This window comes from Macaca nemestrina, chromosome 6 (assembly GCF_043159975.1).
Source record: "Macaca nemestrina isolate mMacNem1 chromosome 6, mMacNem.hap1, whole genome shotgun sequence".
Classification (NCBI taxonomy): Eukaryota; Metazoa; Chordata; class Mammalia; order Primates; family Cercopithecidae; genus Macaca; species Macaca nemestrina.
The window spans coordinates 32321552-32347466 of NC_092130.1; the positions used below are offsets into that span (position 1 = coordinate 32321552).

The window sequence follows — 25915 nt, forward strand, 5'->3', positions numbered from 1 at the left end:
TGATCATTATTGCATTATAACAAAATTTAAATTCAGTTACTGTTAAGTGTCCCAATATTTTTTATATAAATAGTAGGATCAATTGCTCTACTTCTACCAAAAAGAAAGCCTGACGAGGTTTTGATTGGGAATATGTTGAATTTATAGATTAATATTGGGAGAACTGCCATCTCAACAATATTGAGTTTTCTCATCTATGAACATGGACTATTCATTTCACTAGTTATTTTGATCTTTCATTTCTCTCAGCACCATTTCATAGTTTTTAGTGTATAAGTCTTGAACTCATTTTGTTAAATTTATTTCTACATGTTTATGCTATTGTGAATGAAATTAATATTTAAATTTTCAAATTGTTCATTGCTAGTATATAGAAATACAATAGAGTTTGTATTATTAATCTTGCACATTGAAATCTTACTAAACTCATTTATTAGTTCTAGTAATTTTTCTTTTTGTGGATCCTTAGAACTTTTCACATATGGCATCATGTTTTGGAATTAAAGATAGTTGCTTCATTTCCAAAAAAAATGTATTTAATTAATTAATTAATTTTGCCTTACACTGGCTAAGAACCTCCAGTACAATGTTGAATAGCAGTGGTGACAGTAAACCACCCTGTGCTTTCTTCTCAATCTTAAAGGCAAAGCATTCATTCTCTAACCATTAATTATAATGCTAGTTGTAGATTTTTCACAGACGTTCTTTAACAGACTGAAAAAGCTTACTTCTATTGATAATATTTGTATGAGTTTTCATCTTGAAAGAGTGCTGGATTTTCATAAGTGATTTTTCAACATCTATTAAGATAATCATGTAGTTTTGCCCTTTATTCCATTAATATAGTGTATTCGACTAATAGATTTTCTGTTCCTAAACCAACTTTGCTTTCTTGGGATACTTCTTATTTGGTAATTATTTATTTTTTTTTGATATTGCAGATTCAGTTTGCCAGTGTTTTGTTACGGATTTTTCTGTCTATGTTTATGAGGAATATTTGTCAGTAGTTTTCTGCTTTTGTGATATCTTCTACATTTTGTATCAGAATAATGCTGGACTGATATAATGAGCTGTAAAGTGTCTCCTCTTCTTTCTGAATGAATCTGTAAAGGATTCATATTATTTCTCCTTTCAGTATATAACGGAAATTGCCAATGAAGTCATCTGCTCTTGGGCATTTTTTAAATTTAATTATTTATCTATTTTACTTAAACTGTAAGTCTATTATGATTTTCCATTTCTTCTTGGGTCAATTTTCAATAATTTGATTATTTCTAGGAATTTTTCTATTTCATCTAAGTTATTTAATGTGGTGGCATAATATTTTTCATAATATTCATCTGGCCTTGTAGTTTCTCCAGGGCACATACTAATGTCTCCTATTTCAGTCTTGATTTTGGTAATCTTTGTCTTCTGTTCTTTTCTTCAAGGCAAAATAAAACTAAGGGTTTGTCAGGTTTGTTGATCTTTTCAAAGAACCAACATTGGTTTTACTAATTTTTTCTATTATTTGTATGTTTTGTGCTTTATTAATTTCTGCTCTAATCCTTATATGTCCTTTCTTCTGCTTGCTTTGGGTTTAGTTTGCTAAACTTCGTTTTCTAATCTTCTCAAGGTAGAGGCTTAAATTATTGAATCTTATCTCTTATTTCTGATTAAGCCATTTAAATCTCTAGAAGGTGCTTTTGAGGAGTGCAATCAGTCTTAAATTGTTGTCCTTTTTTTTTTTCAATTCAAAATATTTTCCAATTTCTCTCAAGATTATTTCTTTGACCCACCAATTATTCAGAAGCGTGTTGTTTAATTTCCAAATATTTGGTGATTTTCATGATTCATTTTCCTTGTTGGGTTTAAATTCAATTCTTTTGTGGTTAAAAAAAAACATACTATATATGATTTTAATATATTAAAGTTTATTATGTTTGTATCTCAGTATATAGTGTATCCTGAAAACATTCCTCCGTTGCTTTAAAATAACACATATTCTACAATCAATGTAGAAGCACTCTCTATATTTCAGTTTAGGTTGAATTAGTTGATAGTATTCTTCAAGTATTCTGTTTGGTAATATTTAGTCTAGCTGTTGTATCAGTATTTTATGTGGAGTATTGAAATTCCTAGCAATTATTTTTGAATTCTTCTTTTTATTTCTTTTAATTATAGCATTTTTTGTTATATAAATTTGGAGCCTCTCTTAGGTGTATACATTTATCATTGTTATATTTCTTAACGTATTAGCACTTTTAAAGTTATAAAATATCACTATTTGTCTCTAATAATGCCTTAATGTCTATTTTATCATATATTAACATAGCCAATCCTGCTCCCTTATGGTTAAACTTAGCATGGTACCGATCTTTTATCATTTCAACTGTTTGTGTCTTTGAATCTAAGGAGCATCTACTGGAGATAGCTTATAGTTCCTTTGTTATTATTTGTCAGTTTCTGCATTTTGATTGGGATGTTCAAGCCATTTATGTTTAGTATAATCACTGATATGGTTGTATTTACATTTCTATTTTTCTATTCGTTTTCAGTATGCTTTTGTCCTTTTTTGCTTCTCTATTGTTCTACTACTACCTTGTTTTGGGTTAAATATTTCTAATATACCTTTATAATTCCTTTGTTGATGTTATATATTTATTATATATGCTATTTTCTTAGTAGCTACTCTAATAATTACAATATGCACCTTAGTTTATTATAAACTACTTCAGAATAATACTTAATCCTGGTAAAATACAGAAACTTTGCCTTAATAAGGCTTTATTTTCTCTATCACCCTTTATGCTATTGTTGTCATATATGTATATACCTGATAAAACAGCATTATAATTGTTGCTTTATATATTAAGATTATTTCTTTAAAAAAGGCTAAGAGATTAACCCAATTTTCACTGTTTCTGGTGCTTTTCATTTCTGTCTGTGGGTCCAAGCTATCATCTGGTAGTTATTTCCTTTCAGCTAAATGACTTCCCTCATTATTATTTTTAAGGTAGTTGTGTTAAAAACAAAGTCTCTCTCAGATTTCTTTAGTACGGTAATATCTTTATTTTGTTTGAATTTTTGTAGGATATTTTTAGAGAATACAGAATATTACTTAATCTTTTTTTCTTTCAGCATTTTGAACATGTCATTTTACTGCCTTCTGGCCTTCATTATTTTAGATGAAGGGCCAGCTTTTAATTTTATATAGCCTGTATATAGGATGTGTCATTTTTCTCTTGCCACTTTCTAAATTTTCTCTCTGCTTTTCTTTATTTTAGCATTTTAATCATGATGAGCTACACGTGGATCTCTTCATATTTATCCTATTTGGGGTAAATTGAGTTTCTTAAATGTTAAAATTAATTTTTTCCATCCAATTTAAGCATCTTAGGCCATTGTTTCTTCAAATAATTTTTGTGTTCCTCTTTATCTCACCTCTATTTCTGGTATTGCCATTAGGCATACGTTGGCTTGCTTGCTGCTGTCTCAAAAAGTGTATAATTTTGTTCATTTTTCTTCTCTATTGTTTGTCTCTGTATTTCCATTGTTAGTTTTTATTAAGCTTTCTTCAAGTTTGGTAATTCTTTTTTGTAAGGATTCACAAATCTGCTTTTGAGCCTCTCTATGTAACTTTTCATTTCAGTTATTGTGCCCTTCAACTCCAGAATTTTCATTGGGTCTTTTAAAAAATTATTTGTATCTTTTCATTGAAAGTTTTTATTGGCATATTCATTGTTATTATAGTTTCTTGTGAACCCTCAAACATGATTTTTTTTTGGTATCCTGAATATATTTTTAATAGTTGCTTCAAGTCTTTGTCTGCCAAACCTAACATCTGTACACAGCTAAAGACAAATTCCACTAATTTTTTCCTTGAGTATGGGTTGTATATTGTTGTTACTTTGAAAATTTTATAACTATTGATGAAAACTTTTTTTTAATCTCACTAACCTGGATTATAAAAACTGAACATTTTGATTATAAAAACTGAATGTTTTAGATAATAAGTGCTCAGGTTTACAATTTTTTCTTTATACATTGTTTTCGCTGCTTTTTTATTCTTTTTCTTTTTTTTTTGCTTCTGTGACTGGATTACGTTTTTGAAATCTTCCTCTCTCATAATTGCAACTGCTGGTGTGCTGCTAAGAAAATTATGATAGTTTTTATCATAGTTATTTTTTAAGCCAGGCTTCCTATGTTTTTCCCCTGTATTTTTGTAGCTTAGTGGTCAGCTAAGGATTTAACACAGTTTGTGTTCAAATACTTCAAGTTAACAATGCTTTCATCCTCTCAGATAGACCTTTGTGTATAGGGGAGGGCATGCAAAGTTCAGGCCACTTTTACATCTACCCCAGCATTTGCTTCTCACTGGGACATTTTGTGTTTATGAAGTGGATATGCACAGCTTTATAGTCAGTTAGGAGTTTGTGAATCTCTTGACCCTCTTTGGGCTCTTTCCACCATGTGTGAAGACTCAGCCAGGAATACCCTTGCTTCAATTCTGACTGCAACCTCAGGCCATTTTCCTTACCGTTGGTGAAGATTATCACTTACACTGAAAACACCTCTGGGTACGGCTTTTGCTCTTTACTCCAAATTAGGTTAGCCTTCTTCAACAATGGCAATGCCTTTGCTGACATCCGTGCCCTTCCCTGTATAGAACCTCCATGCCAACCAAGCCACGAGGTGAAATGGGAATATCCTTGAGCAAGAACATTACAGACCTCTCTTTTTACTCCTAAAGTCAGTAGTTTTTCAAGATAAATGATTCTCAGATTGGTATAGACTACTGATCAATTTTCAGATTGCTAAAATGTTTTTCTTTTTTTGGTCAATTATGTCTAGCTTTATAGTTGCTTTCTGAGGAGAGGACCTTCTGACCATCTCATTAAGTCATACTCTAAAGTGTTACACCTTAGGATAATTTTATGTAAATTCCCAAACCAGATAAGAATAATTTACAAGAGCAAAGTGGAGATTCACTTTACTTAAGAATATAATTGCAAATTTTCTAAATAAGATGTTAGTATCCAAATTCAGAAATTTATTTTAAATATATTATAAAGTATGATTTACTCTAGGAAAACAATAATAGTTTAACATTAAGAAATATATTCAGATATTTATGTCAATAGACTAAAAATCAAATTATTTTAATAGCTGCAAAAAAGACTTTTAGTAATAAGCAACACATATTCAGGAAACTAAAAATAGAAAGGAATTTTCCAAACTTGCTAAAGTGTATAGGTAAAAACCACTGTGATAGATATTACACTCAATAGAGAAACTTTAGAGATATTCCCTTTAATGTGAAAAGACAAGGGGATTCTTTGATGTTCATTACTATCACTAGTATTTAACTATTGAAGTCTGGATCCTTTACCAATTATATAAGAAAAGAAAGAAAGATGTGCTAAGATTGAAAGGAATATTATAAAACTCTCGTTATATGTAGATAATATGATCAACTACCAAGAGCAAAGACAAAAGTTGTCTGACATAAGATTAATCTGAAGAAATCAATAGAATTTGTCCATATCAACAATAAACAGATAAAATATAATAAAAAGCAAAATATATTCAAAATAGTAATAAATTTACACATTTTTAAAACATTAACAAAAATTATAAACATCTCTGAATATTTTACAAATTTTATAAAGTAGACCAAAGTTATATGAATTATTCATAAACTATTCTACTCTCATGAGTTGAGAAAATTAATACTGTAAAAAGTCAATTTTACCCAAATTAATTTACAAATTCTTTGTATCTCTAAACACATTGGGTTACCAAATTCGAGATGAAGTTTTTAAAAACTCAGTTATTTTTATCTCTAACATGTCATTTATGTGGGAACCATATATCTATGCGTAGGTCCATCAGCTTTTAACAACATGAACTAAGAAGGGGGACTTACCATACTAGTTATTAAAGCAATAAATGAATCTGAAAAAAAAAGGACCTCAGAAACACACGCATACACTCGGGTGAACTTAATATTCTATAAAGTTGGCAACCGAAATCATGAGAAACATTGAATGAATGAATTCATCAATTAAAAACAAGTCTTTGCATGTACCAAAACACCAGAGATCAGAAATTATGGATGACTGGATTGAGATGGTAGGGATGAAAATGGAGAAAAGGAGTTAGACTTTGGAGGAAGTACCAACAATACTTGTCAATGGAGGGAATACTAGAGTCAGGAAATGAAAGGGTGACATACTAGTGAAAAGAAAATTAGTGATGAAAGAGAGAGTGAGAGGATGTCTGTAGGAGAAAACTCCTTGAAATGCAGAGCACCTTATTCTGAGAGTGAGTAGCAGGGTTGATTTTTGATGGGAAGAATCTAAACAGAAAAAAATGAGCACATTGTTCTGTTTTATAGTAGAGAGAAAAACAACAACAAGAAAAAACTCATGGTATAATTGGATGAATCCTTTTAAATACAGAGACAAGGAAAAATTTAGACAGAACTTATTTGAAAGGCACACAGCCAAATGTTAACTGCCTTAACTTAATGTAAGTTACTACTTAGTTATGTAAGTAGTTTCCTAAGTAGTGAACCACATCACTATAAAAGTTTTATCTAGAGGGTTTTTTTTTTTACAGTTTGTGTGTGTGTGTGTGTGTGTGTGTGTGTGTGTGTGTGTGTGTGTCACTCAGGCATAATATATTAACAGAGTAATTTAATTTCTTAAGACTGCGATTTTATTTTTTTAAAACTCCTACTTGATTAAAATTCAATAAATTTGTGTCTACATATGGAAACATCTAACTAGCTATATTTTTTAGATAGGTTTGTTAAAATCGGTATGTTTGTGTGTATTTTGCTTTTTTGTCATTTCCTCATATTTCATATTTTTAAACACCATAGATATATCATTTTTTAATGATGAAGACAGAGGAGGAAGAGGACAGTGGATGTTAGAAAGTGAGCCACTCTTTGAATGTGACAAATAAGACACATATAAAGTTGCCACTTCAGATTTTGTAGAATATAAAAGTAGCTCTCTTCTGCTACAGATTAAGAGTTTCCAATTATTGATCAATTTTGTGGTGTCTGTTACTGTTTGAAAAGTGAGACTGGTTGAGCCCAGGCAAATAATTTAGTAGACTATGTTTACTATGGAGGCTGAGGTTCTCAGGCGTTCTTGGCTAACACTGCCAAGAAAGATGCCAGCGTTGTTAGACCATGGATGTTATAAGTAACTAAGGTGTACTAACCTTGACTGATTATTTTAATTATGTGTTGGGACCAGCAGAGAAGGAAAAGAAAGAGGAAATTAGTGAAGAAACTGCATAGGAGACCTGGGGCAATATCAGTGGTGGTTAGAATAGCTGGTGGTAGTCCCAACTTTGTCAATAACCCATTTGTGAGATATTGTAGGCTAGATATATATTTCCACCAATCTGGGCCCCAGTGTTTCATTTTTTTAATTTTATTTTTATAATTTTGTATAGATTTTTAAAATGTTTATAAATGAAAAAAATTATAAAGTGAAATGGTTTATACAGTAGGATAAATTTGCAGTTTCTTGCCTTCCTTCTACATTACTTCTTAATGTTTTATGATCCTTTTTTTTTTTTTTTTTTACCGGAGAACACTTTTCTTAAACAAAATATTAGCCTGAGTCCCTGTCTGCAAAATAGATACAACCAACCAACTCTAGTTGAATTAGGAGGACCCTCCAGGTACTCGAACATATACAGTAAAAAGCAAAAGAGCAAAAGAAAAAGGAAATAGAATGAGTCAAATGCCTGCTAGAACACGTTAAACCCTGAGATTGGCTTTTAGAACTTAGTTTCCATTTGGTCTAAAACTCATTTTATAGATGAAAACATTGAGATCCAGAGATACATAAATTTTCCAAGTTACACAGGCAATAAGAATTCTTACAGTCCCAGGAAAGCTCTTCTTTGGGCTAAGACAGGACAAGAGGAATGAGAAATGATGGCCGTGGAAGGCAGACATCACACTGGCTCACTCCACCTCTTAGTTTCTGTCAGTGCCTAAAATGTTTTTAGAGTTGGGTCATGGGTTGGGCCTATGGACAAGATGTACCAGATATTTAGCCCACCCCTGGACTAACCCATGTTCCCTCCCTTCTAAGTTGTTGGCTTCAAAACAGGTATGACCTAGTACTTAAGGAATAAACAGATAGCTCTAAATAGAGTCAATCATCCTCTCAAAAGTAAACAGGTTGGCTCCAAATAGTCTCACCTCTGTTGGAGCAGTAGCCTTGGTAGCTCTTGCTAAATGCCTGACCCTCTTCTGTGATTTTGCTTCTTTTTCCCTGGAAGAGGACAAGAAATAGCATAGTTTAAACATTGTTTGCTCAACTTTTAGGAATAACAGCTAGCATGGTAAACTTAATTTTGACTGCCCTCCTCAGCCTAGCCTGGCATGTCAAAATGGGTAGCATGTTCAGAAATGGACACAGTACCTCAGATCTCCCCTCAACATTGAAAAATATCTTGAACATGGTATCATTATAGGCAAGAATCTCTAACTTTAACTGCATAACAGACTACCTTCCTGGAATACTTCCAACAGCCAGGTGGTCATCAACTCTCAAAGCTATCTGCCCCATTCTTTGAATGTAGTTTTTGAAAGAGAATATTCACATTGAACCTGCTTATATTGGTTCTAATTCCAACATCTAGGGACCCACAGAGCAAATCAATTTTCTCTTCCATAAGGCAGTTCTTTAGCAATCTGATGACAGCTTTTATGCCTTGCATAGCCTCCTTTTATTCCAGGTTAAAAAAAAAAAACAATTTTCTTCCAACATAATTTACCCAAGTCATAAAAATAATAACTGAATGAGTAACTTCAAAATAATAAATTGTCTTCAGACTCTTAAGGCATTTCATTTTGGTTTTACATTATTTTTCAGTAGATTTATTATATTCATACTTTCAGTCTCATATTAAAATATCTTAGAAACAAGAAGAAAATGTTATAATAAATATTATAGCTGCTGGTTTACATTCAGCTTTCAAAAGAAGAAAGAATTATTCAACCAGCCCTAGGCCTCCCATCTTCTATTAAATCTTGTCCTGGCTTCTTTGTAGTCTCACAATCTCTTCACTAGAAGCAGTGCATGAACAAACGATCTGAGCTTCATTATCCCAATATGATTGACTACGTCAATCTTCAAATTAAATTCCGTGACACACACCAACCTGACATTTAAAAAGCCAATTATAACATAATTATCCTAAGTGAGTAAGCTCAGTATTGCCTTGCTACCACTGTTGAAGTTTTTGAAAAGGAAGGCTAACCTTCCTTTTCAAAAACAAATTAGGACATTCTAGTTTGAGGATTCGCAGTTGATAACACAAGCCTTCTTTTACCTTTGTGGTGACAATGGAGAGAAGGAAACCAAGTTAAGAAGCATTGGTTAGAGATTGCTAAACTACCAGGATACTAATTATTTCTGGGCTGCAAGGAGTCGGAAACTATCATCTACCCTTTAGTTTATCTCATCCTAGAATAATGCTAGGTGTCTAAAGACACTGGCAGCTCACAGAATCAGGGTATGCCTTACTTAAGTCCTTCTGCTGGTTGGCTGCCACAAGGAGAGTCTGGCATTATGCTTAAGCCAATCTTCTCAGTCCCTAGGCTGCAACAGAATCAGGTCTTAACAGGCCCAGGGAACCTGACTTTCTTTGCCAACTTCATTTTTTTCCAAAACCAGAAGTTCAAAGTGGAACTACATCCTCAAAAGACTATAGAGTGCTACAGAAGGTATTGATACTGGGCCCTCTGGAATGCTTTCGGAATCTTGTTTGAGGGATTATTAAAATCTTTCCAGGTGGGTGGCAATTATCCAACTTTATCTGATGGAAGATGTCAGAGTGATCTGCTCAGCACTTTTATTTAACCATTTCAGTTTAGAAAAATGCACTTGAAAGAAAAGAAAAAGAATACATTTACCAGTTCAGAGACTAGCTGTTAACTCAAACATTGCAAAGAAAGAAAGAAACCTTTACTCACAGTATCATTTTGCATGTGGCACATTTATTCATGAACATTATTCCATCAAGACTTAGAAAAAATTTCTTATCCTGGGGACAGAACAGTTTTCCATTTTTCATAAATGCCTGAAATTCATGGCATATTTCCTAAGATAATGCCAAAAAAAGTTGTGTTAGCTGAAATTACATCAAAACAAAGCTTTGTTTTGTTATATATGTAGATATATGTATATGTCTACATATATACACGTAGATATATTTATATGTCTACATATATATACATGTAGATATATGTATATGTCTACATATATATGCACACAATTCAAAGGTTTTATGAAGATTAACTGTAAGTATGTAAAGCCCTCAAAGAATGCCTGATACATAGTAGGCATTCAATTAATAAATTATCCTCCTTCCTTCTTCCTCCTTTTTTATTATTATTGTTTGGATGTTGGTGGCGATTGTCATTATTATTACTGGAATATGCTAAGATGGTATATATAAAGTACCTAGTACACAGTGGGCCAACAGTAATTGCCGCGAAAGGAGTATGAAAATGTTGCTGAAGGACTGAGGCAAGGTGTTTGAGCACTGAACACTATAAAATATCTGCCTACATTTCCCCATGGGTGTACTGCAACATATCGGCTCCTAGAAATTTTAACAATGTTAAATGAAAAAAGGATTTCTTGGTTCTATATATTTGGAAAACAAATTTCTAGGCTGGTTTATTTTCTGAAAAGAATTTCATGTCCCTTGATCTATCATTTGACTATGAGCACAGGCAGACTGACCTTAAAGCTAATAAAGCTTAAGATTCAGGGCCCTTCACTGTCACATCCCCCTTCCGAGGTTCTGGGAGAGGCCTAACCATTTTGCATTTTCAAATTTGTGTTACATATTTTTTAAAAACCCATATTCCCACCCCCACCACCATCACCACAAATGCCATCAACACTACTATAACTACCATCAGAATCAAACCTTGTGAATCTATGGAAGTACTGAGGAAATTTCTCAATAATTGCATAAGCCTTTATCTCTCTCTCTCTCTCTCGTAATTTTTTTGACACATCATTTGGAACTAAAATCCTACTATATTTGTTTTGGGCTTTTAGTTTTGTACATACCAATAACTGTGTTATACAAAGTTTAAGGAGGACAGTGGAAACATTTTAAATAATAGAATTGGTGGGGAAATAGAAAGTACAATGACCCTCAAAAGTGGTAATTCCTTCTTTTCATTCATTCAATACATTTTATGAAAGTCCTGCTATCCATCACGCATTCTTTTTTAGGAGCTTAAAATATGTGCTACCTAGTAAAGTATGTGCCACCTAGTAAAGTATGACTTTAAAATGTTATATTCCCTTTTAATTTAGAAAACTCACTAGGTATTTATTTATTTAGTTTTAGACAGAATCTTGCTGTGTCGCCCACCCTGGAGTGCAGTGGCGCAATCTCAGCTCACTGCAACCTCTGCCTCCCAGGTTCAAGAGGGTCTCCTGCCTGAGCCCCCTGAGTAGCCAGGACTACAGGTGCATGCCACCATATCTGGGTAATTTTTATATTTTTAGCAGAGATGGGATTTCACCATGTTGGGCAGGCTGGTCTTGAACTCCTGACTTCAAATGATCCACCTGCCTTAGCCTCCCAAAGTGCTGGGATTAAAAGCATCCACCTCTGTACCCAGTGAAAATTCACAAGGTCTTTAGATTAAGCCTTTGGAATCTAAGGGGATTTTTGCTGGGTTTTGTTTTGATTTTTTTTAAAAAATCTGCTTCAAATTGCTTGTATCAGGAAACAAACAAAGCTTTTGCTTCAACTCTGACAAACACAACCTCTTCCGAAAAATTTACTAAAGGTTTCTATTTAGACTCTTATATCTATATCTGGGGTGTTTTGTGCTTTTTCTTTCTTTCTTATTTGTTTATTTATTTATTTATTTATTTTTGGGAGATGCAGGGTCTCACTATGTCACCCAGGCTGGTCTTGAACTCCGGTAGTCTCCTATATCTTTATGATCATCATTGAATGAGCCAGCAATCTCTTATTATTAGATTACTATACTTTGCTAGGTGCCCTAGATACAGCATTAGGTAGGTAAAACAGAAGTATACTTGCCTGGATGAATAAAGCTGTTCTTAATCTAGCCTCTTAAAAATGGTAGGCAGTTGGTAGCACTTGCAAAATGATTAATGGTGAAGGAGAATCACTAAAAAATATCACAGACCAGCCCTGGGAAATTTTGCTAAGGATGGCATGCTAAAATGTATCTAAGATTATTATCACTACACAGTAACTCCATCAGAGTAGCACAGTAGTAATTTCTGGACACAGATTAATTACTGGGCATCTTGAGATCTGTCTGATCTCTGACTCTACAGTATCAAATGCCAACTTTGCAAGTTGTGCTTACCTTGCCGAATATAATTGATCCTAAAATCCATACAGTTGAATCAGAGAAGGGCCTGAGGCCTTTGTAATAATAAAAAAAAATCCCTTATTAAGTAAGTCTTATAGAAAGTGTGTAGAAGACTCATGATAATCCTGGAATAAAGCTATAAATAATTTTGAATGTTTATCATAAAAGAGTAGCATCAAACCAGGTGCAGTGGCTCATGCCTGTAATCTCAGCACTTTTGGATGCCAAGGCAGGAGAATTGCTTGAAGCCAGAAGTTCAAGACCCTCTTGGGAAATGTAATGAGACCTTGTCTCTACTTATAAAAAAATAATTAAAGAGTTGCATCAATCAGAATAATCCCTAAATTGGACTTATCCAATGTCACTATTAGATGAGAGCTTAATTCCTAGAAAGACTCCTTTTCTTACAAACTGAGCATCAGAGGCCCAGATAATAGGTTAAGAAACTTGTTCACAGTGATTAGTTAGTTAAGATGAGATTCAGTGCTATTTTTCTGAGTTATGAAATTATCCAATGTATTCTCTTGGGAAACAGGAAAAGACCATAAAAATGGAAAGCAGCAGTAGAGTTTTTCTCTGAGCAAAATGGAATACCCTTTCAATGACCACAATAGAGAGGGTTGAAACAGAAGCATATTTAGACCAAAAGCCCTCCTGAGTTGAGTAGATGACTTTTCAGCGACTGTTTACTTGCAGGGTAACTTCCAGTCCCTGGCCTGTTGTTGTTTTGTTTTGTTACTGTTGCCATTATTCTCTTTTTCTCAGCATGTCCCAGGAAAACCGGAGCCCTCTAGGGCCAAGTTCTTCCTGTTTCCCTCATTGGCTGAGGCCTAATTTGCAGTCTTCTATTGTCCATCTCCAGCTATTATAATAAAACCCTCCAGGAATTGCCATTGTCCTATCTCAGTGTTAGAGCACTGACCAGCTTGCTTTTGCCTGAAGAATGACTCTTAGGTGATGACAAATTTAAGCATGCTTAAGATCCTTGCAGATTGCTGCAGTGCTTTTCCCTGCTGTTTAGGTTCATGTTTATGACATTTAACATGCTTTTATCATGCTGAAAGGAACCCAAGCTACTAAAGTTGGAAAATAACCAAATCGCAGCATCATAAAAAAGACTACATCAATAGTTTTCATTTCTGACACAGTATCCAAAAACTCTGATTAGAAAGGCTTCCAAATAAATAATTACTTCTTTGTGTTCTTGCCTTTAATACCAAATATAAGAAGTCACTAAATTTGTTTTTAAAATGGTTTTCAGTGAAATGGAGGTTAATGCTATGAAAAATATCAGTGTAAAGGTCCTAGTATCTGCCACAAATCACCAACCATCATCACGGACTCTGAAAAAGAAAATGATGGTTTTATACACAGTGAGACTTATATAACATCCTTCTTTTTTCCAGGATAAAACATCCAAGTGAGCATGCTCTCTGCTTCCCAAAAGTCTAGCTTATTTTCTACTCTACTGAACTTTCTGGACTTCTCCTTAATCAGTAAACTTAGATGAAATAGTAGAGAGCATGATAAAATTATCTAGAACACTCATGTAAGAAGTTTCTTTAAAAAAAACAAATAATTGCAACAAAATACGTCAAGAGAGTATTGTAACCATGGTTCTCAGAGTTTCAACATAAAGAATAGCTGTTTCACATTTTCATTCCTTTAATGTTCATGGCCAGGGATACAGCAAATTTTGACACATATTCAGCAAAACGTTTAAAATTGTGTTTTAAGTGCTGAATTAAGAGCATGCATAGCAGTGTGTGTGTATATAAATATACAAAATGTGTGTGAGAGAGTAATTGGTCATCTTCTCTTTCAAAGAGATGAAAAAATTTAACTTCTAGTAGAAAATGATTTTTTAATTTACCAAACAAAAGAGTTTTAAGAGTTGGTAAAGCGCCTTCTTGCATCAGGGCCTCTGCGCTCACAGGTGCTTCTGTCTGGTCTGTTGTAAACTGCAAACACCTTCATGGTTCATTCCCTTATGACCTTCAGATCCCTATTTTAATACTGTCTCTTCAGAGAGAACTTCCCTGATTACCCTTATGAGAATGGATACCACCTCCATTCTTTGGGATCCTATTATGCCTCCTGATTTATTTTTCTCCTAGCATTTGTCATTATTTAATGTACCATATGTTTTGCTAAGCTACTTATAAATTTGTCTGTCTTCCTACACTAAAATGTAATTTTCAGGGCAGGAATTTCATTTATTTTGTTTACTTAAAAATATCAACAGCATCTCAAACAGGGTCTGACATCTAATAGATGCTCAATAAATATTTATTAGATGAACTATATACCCTAACTATATTCAAGATACAGAGCACTCTCTTTTGCATAATGATTACTAGAAAATTTATTTTAGCTTCCTATGTGGTGTATCATGGCTTGTTCAGATGTTAAATGGAACAACAGTAGTTTTCCAGTTGATTTATTTTTTGTTTATGAAATGTTAAAGTGCTCATTTAACATGATAAATTGCCTCTTGCAGACATCCATCATCATTAATATGTTGGGCGTGTGTGTGTCTCTGTGTGTGTGTGTGTGTGTGTGTATGAGAGAGAGAGAGAGAGAAGGGGAGAAGGGGGAGGAGAGAGAGAGAGAGAGAGAGAGAGAGAAAGATTCATGTCTTGATTCATAAAAATCTGTTTCTGTGTTTTTAACAAAAGCTATTAGTACCTACCAGTATAATATGTTTGTATTATTAACATGAAGGTGTTGGCCACAAACCATTTTTCTTTGGGAATCTTGGAATGAATTCAATGAACAGAAAAAGCAGGACTAACCTGATCTTCATTCTCACTGGCAGCATCTGGGATGAAAATATAGAAACCAAAGTTAAGGAAATGTACAATATTTAATAAACAAAACAATTCATTTAATGTAGTGTCCTGATTGCTTTAATGACAATATGTTGTAAAACCACAAATTGTTTTTGAACACATTAAGATTTACCATGGCAAATAAAAGAAGGGTGCTGGACCAGGAGATTAGTATGTATACTCACAAAGGTCTAATCACTCGGAAAGTTACAATTACTTTGGAAAATAATATTTATGTGAATTCTAACCCCATCAAAATCACTCATCTTCAAAAGGTCCTTTTGGAGCAATAAATGGCAGCCTCCCTTTTAAAATTACAATATAACATACATGCAAAATACTATACCAATTATAATATAATTTTGAAACTATATTATAGTTTTAGTTGAAACTATAATATAGCATTACATTTATAGGATATATAAATACAATTTAATTTTCTGAATTCTGGCAGCTCTACCTCCTTATTACAGCTACAAAAGTTAGAGATCTGACAGAAGGTAAGATTAAGATCACAGGCTATTATACTCTCTCATTAACATAGGCTCTTTTGTACCTACATACCTATTTTAGGAAAGTGGGCATTATTTGTATATGATTTAAGACTATCTCTGAGTTTCTCTTTTTTAAAATTTTAATGTTTCAGAGCAACATAAGTCTAGGAAATTTGTGTTCTCCTAGGGTTAAATAGCAAATATAAAAATCTACCCTCCACCTCCCACAAAAGTCCCTCACTCTTTGGAAGAAATGCTTTCAACCCATTTAGCACTTGAAAACACAAGACTAAAATAAGCTAGAAGACTCTACTGCTTTAAAATAAGAACAGATGATTGAATTTTTAAAAATATTTCATTTATGCCTATAACATTAAAATACATATATTATTTACAATTAAGTTTTAAATGTCTATTATGTAGATAAGTATATGTACTATGAATTGATACATTTAGTAAGAGGAAGATGAAGAAGAATCTATTCAGTTTTCAGAATTAAAGAATTAATGGAAGAATTTCTCATGGTTAAAAAATTCAGATTATCTCAAACTACTTGCCATTTCTAAAGATAACAACATAATTATAAAGCCACATATATAAATCTTCAGAACTCTGTGTCTGGCAAGATATTTCAGGATTATATATACATACATAAACGTTTCTTGGCAGGAGTAGGGGGAGAAAAGTCCCTTCCCCAGGGCTTTGAGTTGTGTGGCAAGAAGCTTAGATTACACACAAATTGCTCACCTTGTATGAGGCAAAGAGCCAAGGGCAGAAGCACTGACACTGTGGCTATCTTCATGTTGAAGATGATGCAAGTCGCCTACAGGTCCACTCCGTGCATTGCTCAGCTGGTGCAGTATGACTGAACTCGGGGAGATGCAGTTTACTTTTATAAAGCACTGGTGACACCCACATAAAACCAGTTGTTCAAGGTCATGGGACTCATATACCACACCACTTTAGCTTCTATCCTTTAGGATCCCGACAGGGTGTCAGGTTTGAACAGAGAATATCTATCTCTAAAGTAGTAATGTGCTTTCATGGTATCTCCCCCAGAACGCAATGGATTGAGTCCACAGACCTTACTCAAAGTTGAATATTCTGTAATTCTATATAAGAACTGAATTCCCCAGAAATACCAGATATACTACCTTGTAGATAAAGATGTTTTTGACTGGACTCCCTTCATAAGTGGGAGGAGAGAGGAAAGGAAGACAGATTGGTTGTCCTACCAGTCGGGTATAGATTTAAAGATTTCCACATCTAGAGAAGCCCAGGGTTCCTGTGCCTTTCATTTGTAGGTGTTCTGAAGTGTCTGAGTTCAGCGTCACAGACTCATATATATGTTAGAGTTGAACGACCCTAAAAGATAACCTAGCAAAGTTCTAATGTTGAATATATGGGGAGGCAGGAACTCAGAGGAGCAATGGCTTTCTCATAAGCAGACAGTTTAGTTGGAGCAGGCAGAGGAGGCATCCAGCACTTTCAAGCAGACCACACATACAGCATTCTTTCCTCTCTGTACACCGCTTCACCCTTAGACATTAGAAAAGGCAGAAACGTTGGAAAAATAAAACTTGTATGTAACTACTTTTAAAACTTCTCAATCTGCGGGATATTTTATATTATGGAGCCTTATTTTATATTCCAGCCAAACATCATAATCATAAACATTGGAGACTCAGTTTAACTTTCCATAGCCCGTGATTACCATGATCACCCATATTACTGTTTGAAAAATTTGGCTCAGTTTTCTCTAAATTAGATGTCTTCCTGTATCATCCCATTATTTAGTCTCCCAAAAAGAAAAGAAGAAAAAAGTTAACAATTATAAATATGTAAATGTGATATTTTCTAGAGGAAGTTTCTTCTCCTTAGTTCCTTCTTTCATCCTACAAGTAATACGTTTATTTCTACCAGCTTATTTTGCCCTAATAGCTTAAGAACGCACCTGAAGAAACATGTGAAGATGACTGAAACCAGAGCAAAATTGTTTCATTCCAGTACTTCTCAGGGTCTTCACATCCACAGAAGAAAAGTTCAAGATTTTATCCAATTAAAGGCCTTTTTATGATGGTTCCAGAAAACTGATCAAGGTTGCCCAGCTTAGGGAGTATGCCAATATTATGAGATTTATCACAGTGAGATATGTCCTTTCTTTTTTCTCTCATGAAATTATTTCCTATAAAAATATAATCATTGGGCCAGGCACAGTGGATCACACCTGTAATCCCAGCACTTTGGGAGGCAGAGGCGGGTGGATCACGAGGTCAGGAGATTGAGACCATCCTGGCCAAGATGGTGAAACCCCGTGTCTATTAAAATACAAAATACGAAAATTAGATGAGCTTGGTGGTGCACACCTGTAGTCCTAGCTATTCTGGACGCTGAGGCAGGAGAATCATTGAACCCGGGAGGCGGAGGGTGCATGAGTCGAGATCGCGCCACTGCACTCCAGCCTGGGTGACAGAGCGAAACTCCCCCCATCTTAAAAAAAATGAAATACATAAATACACACACACACACACACACATATATATAATCGTTGGTTTCAAGGTCTGCACTATTGTTGTAGCTTGGCTCCTTTCCAATGGAATAGTAAAATTACTGAACATGCAGAGCGAGTTCAAATTCCATGACTGTTACAGGTTAGAAAATCAAAGTCCATCATAGCTTAATGGAAAGAGAATGAGACAGTGTTTCAGAAATCTGTTTCTATTCTATGTAGTCTTTTCAACTATGTAGGGATAGAAATGAACCCAGCTTTGAAGCAAGGTAGATCTGGGTCCAAATCTTGACTTGTTAGCCATGTTGCCTTGGACCAGTCACTTGTTTTCTCTAAGTCTCATTTTCCTAATATGTAAAATAAAAATAATAACACCTATATTGTACTAGTGTTAAGAGGATTAGAGATAAATCATATATATAATGCATGTGTGTGTGTGTGAGAGAGAGAGAGGTGCTTAGAACAAATATCAAGTTTATGTGATAAGCTTGATAGTTAATGATAGCTGGTCTTGCATTTTTACATAATTATAATAATGTGGTTGTACTAGATAATTTCTAAGATACCAAGAAAAGTCAACATCTGTTGATGGTGGATTTCGCCCATAGATTTACGTTTACTCAGCGTAGAATAATTACCCAAACACATTTTGAGGTGAAATTAAACTACAAAGATGTATGTTCACTTTTTCCCTTTTAATTGTACTTTAAACCATAATGCCTAAACAAACCAAAACATTACCTGTTAAAACTTACCAAAACCATTGCTCTGTTTCAACCAGCATTGATTTTTTGTCTCTTTCTCTAAAAGCCTCTTCTAAATATTAACATATCAGTACTAATTTTTTATCTTTCATCTGCCCTGTCAGACCTTACGAAATGTGTCCCAACCATATATTCTGTTATTGATGGCAAAACAGTTTGATGAGTTAAAATGGAATCAATGACTGTGTATTATGCTCTAGTGATCCCTAGTCTAGCCCAAATGGAGAATATTCCCAGGAGGGGAAGTGGTACTAGGGTGGAACAGAAGAACCAAAAGATGATTGCCTGTCTTAGGAATCTCTACTATGAGGAAACATTGAAGATATTGATTTCCTTCTTACTGGAAAAGAGCTTCTCAGTGATGCCAACCCTTTCTGAAATGACGAATAAAAAGTTTGAAACTGATACATTTTCCAGATGGAGAAAGTAGTAAAAAGAAGATTCAGTGAGCACCCCCAAAATTGGAAGTACCCATCAGCTGGTTCATTTCATTAGGGCTTTTCCTCCGTTTCATTTTAGGAATGTTGTAAATCCAGAGGTGATTCATCACATGCTTTGTTAATCACTCCTCATTCCTGAAAATCACCATGAATATTAAATTTAAATGAATGGGATTGAAGTTTTGGAGAACTCGGGTTTGGGTCAGAGTTAGGTTATAAGGGTATTCTTCTAACTCAAAATATCATCCTTGTTTTTAACTCTTTCAATTATTCATCAAACATGTAGAAACTTTCTTCCTCTCATTAGAAAGGAGTGGGCTTAGATAATAAAAACTATGAACTTTACAATCTTACACATTTATAAGTTTGGCCAGAATCTGAAGAATACTGATATGGGGGGAGGAAATGAGAAAAGTATAAAAATTGTTGTAGATCAGTAATGTTACTACAAACAAAAGTTATTTCCAAAACATAAAGTTACTATATCATTCTTAAAGTCTTCTCTTTTTCTATACAGAGGGATCATTGATGATCATAATAGTTAATAAATAACTATACTCTTTTATGATTAGATCACCTTCCACAGCTTTCAAAACAACCTGCCATTCATTAGCTCTTTTGATTTGTTTATGCAGTGTTGTGAGGCAGCCAATTAGGTGTTATTATCTTTTCTTTACCTGCCAAAATTGGTGTCACAAAAGAAACCTGCAGTAGGAGCCAGCTGGGATGGTCATCTCAGCCTTGACACTGTCTCACTTTTTATAACTTTAATTTCTCTGAGTTTCCCCATGGCCATCTCACAGACTTTTATAGAGTTCAAAGAGAATCCAGACATTATAGTGCTTTAACTAGATACAGCCCTGTGTATGCACACACACAACACACACACACACAATCACTTGGGCAGAAAGAGGTATGTCGTGACCATGAGTAGAATTTATATATTCTAATATACCTTAAAAGATGAAATAATTTCTTTTCTATTTTGTTTATTTTTAAATTTTCTTTTCTATAATTCTAATATTTTCCCCCATCAATTTAACATGTCTATATTCTCCTTTGTAAAAGACACTAACTGGAAAACAGCCTTTACTCACCTTCTTGTCTGGTAATGTTCCATTGTCAACTAACTTCACTCCCTCTGTGGGAATTCCTTTCTGTTTGTCTGGAAAGACTAAGAAACTATAGAGATAGGCATCTCATTTTATCTAATAATAGAATGGGATGGGCATTGTTTGTTTACTAAGTAGATAGACCCTGCTATTTATAGACATAATTATTGCTTTTATTAGATTAGGATTAAGAAGACAGGAGTTTCAATGTTTAATTTTTAATTGTATTAACATTTTAATATGGTTTATATTTTATTTTAGAAACAACAATCAGCTTCTCCCTACAGTTGATATTAATTGAACCCCCGACCCATGGCCCCACACTGTTTATCACTTAGAAATTTAGTACATTTTAAAGTCTCCTAGGATTTATCCTGACAATAGAAAACAGGTTTGAGGAACTACAGTCTTTCAATAAATCATAATGAATTGATTCTGAAGTAGCTAAGAGTCTACCTAATTTTAGCAAAAAAGCATTGCAAATTTTATATGTGTAATGTGTGTGTGTGTGTGTGTGTGTGTGTTTACAGTAAGCAAGAATGAAACTGTTAGATTTATAAGCAAAGTTAGAAAAAGATAATCTATCTTTATAAAAGAACTTGCAGGCCGGGCGAGGTGGCTCACACCTGTAATCCCAGCACTTTGGGAGGCTGAGGCAGGCGGATCACAAGGTCAGGAGATCAAGACCATCCTGTCTAACATGGTGAAACTCCATCTGTACTAAAAAAAAAAAAAAAAAAAAACCGTCTCTACTAAAAATAATAAAATTAGCCAGGCGTGGTGGCAGGTGCCTGTAGTCCCAGCTACTCAGGAGGCTGAGGCACAAGAATGGCTTGAATCCAGGAGGCAGAGCTTGCAGTGAGCCAAGATCACACCACTGAACTCCAGCCTGGGCAACAGAGAAAGACTCCATCCCAAAAAAAAAAAAAAAAATTGTAAAGAAATAAAATTTGCTCAAACTTTTCATGCAGTTAGGTACAGCAATAAATACAAAGATTAACTATCATTTTATTCTTACAGGTAAAGAAATTGAGGTTTGATGAGATTCTATAACTTTTCCAAGGTCATACAGCTTGTAAGCAGTAATCTTGCAAATGATGACAGTCAATGTAATAAAGGCATTCAAACTCCAGAGCCCAGCCTCTTAAACACTACACACTGTAGTAACCACATTACCTACAACTGTAACTAATGTATCTCAGGTACTCAGCGTTAAGAGCTAAACTCTGTCAGCCCAAAATTTATATGCTGAAGCCTTAAACACCACTACCTCAGGATGTGCCTATATTTGGAGATAAGTAAAAGTGGTGGTGAAGTTAAAATGAGCTTATAAGGTTACGCCTCAGACCAAACTGATTGATGTCCTTACTAGAAGAGGAAATTTGGACACACAAAAGAGACACTAGTGATGCACACACACAGGAAATACCACATGAAGACACAGTGGGAAGTTGCCCATTACAAACCAAGAAGGAAGCTTCAGAGAAAACCCAACTTGCTGTCACTTTGATCTTGAAATTCTAGTCTCCAGAAATGTGAAAACGTAATAAATTTATGTTGTGTAAGTCACCCAGTCTGTGACATTTTGTGATGGCAGCCCTAGCAAACAATACACTCACCATATATATTGACCCACTCACATGCAAACTGTGTAAAAATGTATAGACACAGTTATATGGTTGAGAATGCAGTCTTATGTAGGCTCCTTTCTCTTTAAGTAACCATTACATTAAACTTATGATCCTGTAGAATAGTGTCAAAGAGAAACAGAGCTGAAAATGTATTAAAACTGGCAAGACTCACTTTATCTGGGCTATTCCAATAGAGAAAAGAAACTCCAGTATAAACCAAGCTCAGTTCTGCTAAAACCAAAGGCAAGATGCTTTTTTAATGCTAAGGTGTGCTGTATTCATTCATTTTCATGCTGCTGATCAAGACATACCAGAGACTGGGCAATTTACAAAAGAAAGAGGTTTATTGGACTTATAGTTCCACATGGCTGGGGGGGCCTCACAATCGTGGTGGAAGGCAAGGAGGAGCAAGTCACATCTTATGTGGATGGCAGCAGGCAAAGAGCGATTGTGCAGAGAAACTCCCATTTTTGAAACAATCAGATCTCATGAGACTCATTCACTATCATAAGAACATCACAGAAAAGACCCGCCTCCATGAATCAATCATCTCTCAACAGGTCTCTCACAATACATGAGAATTATGGGAACTACAAGATGAGATTTGTGTCAGAACACGGAGCCAAACTACATCATTCCACCCTGGCCCCTCCCAAATCTGGTATCTTCACATTTCAAACCCGATCATGCCTTCCCAACAGTGCCTCAAAGGCTCAACTCATTTCAGCATTAACTCAAAAGTCCACGCCTTGAGACAAGCCAAGTCCCTTCCACCTATGATCCTGTAAAATCAAAAGCAACTTAGTTACTTTCTAGATACAATGGGGGTACAGACATTGGGTCAATACAGCTGTTCCAAATGGGAGATATTGGCCAAAATAAAGGGGCTACAGATCACATGCAAGTCCAAAATTCAGTAGGGCAGTCAAATCTTAAAGCTCCAAAATGATATTCTTTGAATCTATGTCTCATATCAGATCATGCTGATGCAAGAGGTGGGTTCCCATGGTCTTGGACAACTCTACTTCTGTGGCTTTGCAGGGTACAGCCTCCCTCCGAGCTGCCTTCACAGGCAGGCATTGAGTGATTGTGGCTTTCCCAGGCATACGGTGCAAGCTACCTATGGATCTGCTATTCTGGGGTCTAGAGAACGGTGGCTCTCCTCTAACAGCTCCACCAGGTGGTGCCCCAGTGGGGACTCTGCGTGGGAGCTCCCACTCCACATTTCTCTTCTGTACTGCCCTAGCAGAGGTTCTCCATGAGGACCTTGCCCCTACAGCAAACTTCTGCATGGGTATCCAGGCATTTCCATACATCTTCTGAAATCTAGGCAGAGGTTTTCAAACCTCAGTTCTTGACTTCTGTTCACTCACAGGCTCAACACCACATGGAAGCTGTCAAGGCTTGAGGCTTGCACCCTTGGAAGCCATAGCCTAAGCCATGGTCCCTTTCAGCCACTGGAGTGGCTGCAATGCAGGGCACTAAGTCCCTAGACTGCACGCAGCACAGAGACCCTAAGCCTGGCCTAGAGAACAGTTTTTCATCTTAAACCTCTGGGCCTGTAATGGGAGGGGCTGCTACAAAAGCCTCTGATATGCCTTGGAGACATTTTCCCATTGTCTTGGGGATTAACATCAGGCTCCTTGTTACTTATGCAAATTTCTGCAACTGACTTGAATTTCTTCTCATAAAATGGATTTTCTTTTTTTTTTTTATCACATAGCCAGGCTGCAGATTTTCCAAACTTTTATGTTCTGCTTCCCTTAAAAAGTTGAATGCCTTTAAGAGCACCCAAGTTATCTCTTGAATGCTCTGCTGCTTAGAAATTTCTTCTGCCAGACACCCTAAATCATCTCTCTGAAGTTTAAAGTTCCACGAATCTCTAAGGTAGGGGCAAAATGCCACCAGTCTCTTTGTTAAAACATAACAAGAGTCATCTTTGCTCCAGTTCCCAACAAGTTCCTCATCTCCATCTGAGAGCACCTCAGCCTGAACCTTATCATTCACATCACTATCAGCATTTTTGTCAAGGCCATTCAACTAGTCTCTAGGGAATTCCAAACTTTCCCACATTTTCCTATCTTCTTCTGGGCCATCCAAACTGTTCCAACCTCTGCCTGTTACCAAGTTCTAAAGTTGCTTCCACAGGTTTGGATATCTTTTCAGAAACACCCCACTCCTGGTACCAATTTACTGTATTAGTCCATTTTCATGCTGCTGATAAAGACACATCCAAGACTGGGCAATTTAGAAAAGAAAGATGTTTATTGGATTTACAGTTCCACATGACTAGGGAGGTTTCACAATCATGGCAGAAGGCAAGGAGCAAGTCACATCATGCTCCATGGATGGCAGCAGGCAAAGAGAGCTTATGCAGGGAAACTCCCACTTCTATAACCATCAGATCTTGTGAGACTTATTCACTATCACAAGAACAACACTGGAAAGACTCGCCCCCATGATTCAGTCATCTCCCACTGGGTCCCTCCCACAATACATGGGAATTATGGGAGCTACAACATGAGATGTGGTGGGGACAGAGACCCAAACCATATCATGTGCTAAAGGAAAAGTATCAAAAGGGTGGCAGGGGAGGTTGGTCATTGTGGTTAGGCCATTTGTGTTTGCTAATTTACAATTGCAAATTTTCTAAAGTAAATGCTCTAAGAAATGGGAGGTCATGGGTCTACAGTCAGGTAAACAGTAAATTATTTAAGTAGCATTGAGCTTTTCAGACAGGAACTTAAGCAGGGTCTGGATTATCAAGAACATGTTCTTGAGGTATTATAAATGGTGGTAACATTTGTTCAAGCCTCTCAGTACAAAAGGGGGTAGACAACATCATATGGGTTAAGAATTTGCAGTTCTCAAAGGCCAAGGTTAAGGCCTAGTCAAAAAGAGGGTTCAGAGGAATCTGATTAAGTTTGGTCAAAGAAATGATCTTTGCCATTAGATAAAGTAAAAAACCAACTGGTTAACAAACTTTCAGGTTGGAGTTTACATATTGAATTTGTTATCACTCAGCTGGTTCCTTTGTATAGATTTTATCTTTTCTACTCTCAAAGGCTTTAATGCACACACATTTTGATGTCCTTCAACAATGTGTGTAACAGAGCTAGACAGACTTCTTGACTTCTCTTGCTTTAACCCAAATACCATCCACCAAAAATGTTTACTTGATAATGTTTCCCACTTCTAAAGCATTCACATACTGCTTCTTTGTTTTGTAGGATGATCTTTTCCTTCTTTACTTGTGTATCTTTGTTTGTAGGATTTAGCTTAGACTGTGTGTTCCCAGGGGCTCCCTTCCTGACCCTTCATAGAGTGTTCTTACTCTTTGCCCCTCTGTACCCGGTGCCATTACCACTTCCATACCTTGCACTCATGACACAGTCTTGCAATTGTCAGTTGACTTGTCTATCTCTCCAATTAGATAAATGACATTTTTAATGAAAGGAATAAATGAATGAGTACCAAACAAACTAAAAGCTTAATTCAGCTTTATAATCTACAACAATTTTCCACAATTACTGTTTTATTTCATCTCAGTTGCTTTAAGAAAGAAGGCCAGTTTAAAAGGAAGGTAACAAAAACATAGAGAGGCTCAGTAATTCACAGGAGGCCACATGGCTTGTAAGGGGTCAAGCTGAGTCTCAAATCCAGGTCTTATGGTTCAAAAATTAAGAATGTGCCAAGTTAAACAGCACTAACCATTGTGTCACACCATAACTTTG

The 25915-nt window shown here is 35.3% G+C and overlaps 1 protein-coding gene across 6 annotated transcripts in view; it reads right to left on the minus strand.

The window, feature by feature from the left end:
- The window catches only part of LOC105466907 (serine peptidase inhibitor Kazal type 5), a 106773-nt gene that overhangs the window by 57126 nt on the left and 23732 nt on the right, over positions 1–25915 (minus strand). For 4 of the 6 annotated variants that reach the window (XR_978512.2, XM_011716093.2, XM_071098247.1 and 1 more), the window contains exons 1-4: positions 16473–16947; positions 15196–15221; positions 9995–10122; positions 8216–8288 (exon numbers count right to left, since the gene is read on the minus strand). Coding sequence is in view for 5 of the 6 variants with exons in the window: in XM_011716093.2 (XP_011714395.2) it covers positions 8216–8288; positions 9995–10122; positions 15196–15221; positions 16473–16527 (282 nt within the window). In the remaining variant the exon portion in view is untranslated. Of the gene's footprint in view, positions 1–8215; positions 8289–9994; positions 10123–15195; positions 15222–16472; positions 16948–25915 lie in introns of those variants that run through there. The other 2 variants (XM_071098245.1, XM_011716094.2) reach the window with 2 other exon arrangements.